The sequence below is a fragment of the Monoraphidium neglectum genome (assembly GCF_000611645.1).
Source record: "Monoraphidium neglectum strain SAG 48.87 unplaced genomic scaffold scaffold04793, whole genome shotgun sequence".
Lineage (NCBI taxonomy): Eukaryota > Viridiplantae > Chlorophyta > Chlorophyceae > Sphaeropleales > Selenastraceae > Monoraphidium > Monoraphidium neglectum.
Window position 1 is genome coordinate 1 of NW_014008836.1, and position 1,232 is coordinate 1,232.

Genomic DNA, 1,232 nt, shown 5'->3' on the forward strand with positions numbered 1-1,232 from the left:
GCGCCTGGCCGCGGCGGCGGCGCCCGCGCACGCGCACGTGCCGCGGCAGTCGCCGTCCTCTAGCAGCGAGGGCGACCTGCCGCCGCTCGTCAGTGCGGCGTCCGAAGACTCGCCCCGCCCCGGCCGCGGCCCGTCCGGCGGCCCAGGCAGCGACTCGGACGCCGCCCCCGGCCCCGCCCGCGGCGGCGACGGCTCGGACAGCGACTCGGACTTCGCCTTCCCCCCGGCCCGCCTCCGCATCCCCCGCCGTCGCCGCGTCCCCCCCGCCGCGCGCCGCGCGGCCGCCACCATCGGCGCCGCCGAGCCCGGCGGTGAGGGCGACGGCTACCTCTTCGCCTGCCGCGGGCACCGCAACCAGATCACCTTGAAAAACGTGTCGTGGCTGTCCTGCGGCGGTGGCGGCGGCGGCGGTGGCGGGGGCCGCGGGGGGTTTGTGGTGTCGGGGTCGGACGACGGCGCGATCTTCATTTGGTCTGGCGCGGACGGGCGGCTGGTGAACGTGCTGGAGGGCGGGGGCCGGCCGCTCAGCGGCGTCAAGGTGCGGGGCCGGGGACCGGGGCGGTCGCAGCGGACCGGGGCCGGGGCCGGGGCGGCGGCGATCAGGGCGCCGGCGCTGCGCCATGCGGCGCGGGGCCGGGCCATTCTGCGGCCGTGTGGTGCGCCATGCCTGAAGATGGGCGAGCGCGATCCACCGAGCCTCCTGGCCTCTCCTCCCCTCCCCAAATACACATCCAAACTCCCATGCCCGATCCACCTGTACGTGTTTTGTGCCCCTCCCCAGGCGCACCCCTTCGACCCCCTGCTGGCGTCCTGCGGCATCGATCCCGTTGTGCGCCTGTGGGCGCCCGGCCCGCGCTCGCCGACCGACCTCTCTCACGCGCAGGCCGCGATCGACCGCAACGCGGCGGCGTACGCCGCCGCCGAGGCGCTCGCGCGCGCGCGCGGCGGGCTGGGCGGCCTGGGCGGCTTGGGCGGCCTGGGCGGCGGCGCGCCGCTCGACGCGCTGCTGGGGCAGGGGCTGGCGATGGCGTTCGAGATGCTCGGGGGCATGCTCGGCGGCGGCGGCGTGGGCGCGTTTGGGGGGCTGGGGGCCGGCGGGGCGCCTGCCTGAGGCGGCACTGGCGCGCGGCTGCAGTTGGCGGTTCCGGCCAACCTCCGTGCGCCTTCTCGGCATTTTTTGCGGCTCATCCAGGTTCCATTCCTTGACATTGGCTTCCGGCCAGGCCCGGAGT

At 77.1% G+C, this 1,232-nt stretch overlaps 1 protein-coding gene across 1 annotated transcript; it reads left to right on the forward strand.

The window, feature by feature from the left end:
- Nucleotides 1-781: 781 nt before the first annotated feature.
- MNEG_14819 (hypothetical protein) lies at nt 782-1,111 on the forward strand (the record flags this gene model as incomplete). Its single annotated transcript, XM_014036709.1, has 1 exon — nt 782-1,111. A coding segment is annotated over one exon (330 nt), but the record flags the coding sequence as incomplete, so codon positions are not given.
- Nucleotides 1,112-1,232: the final 121 nt, after the last annotated feature.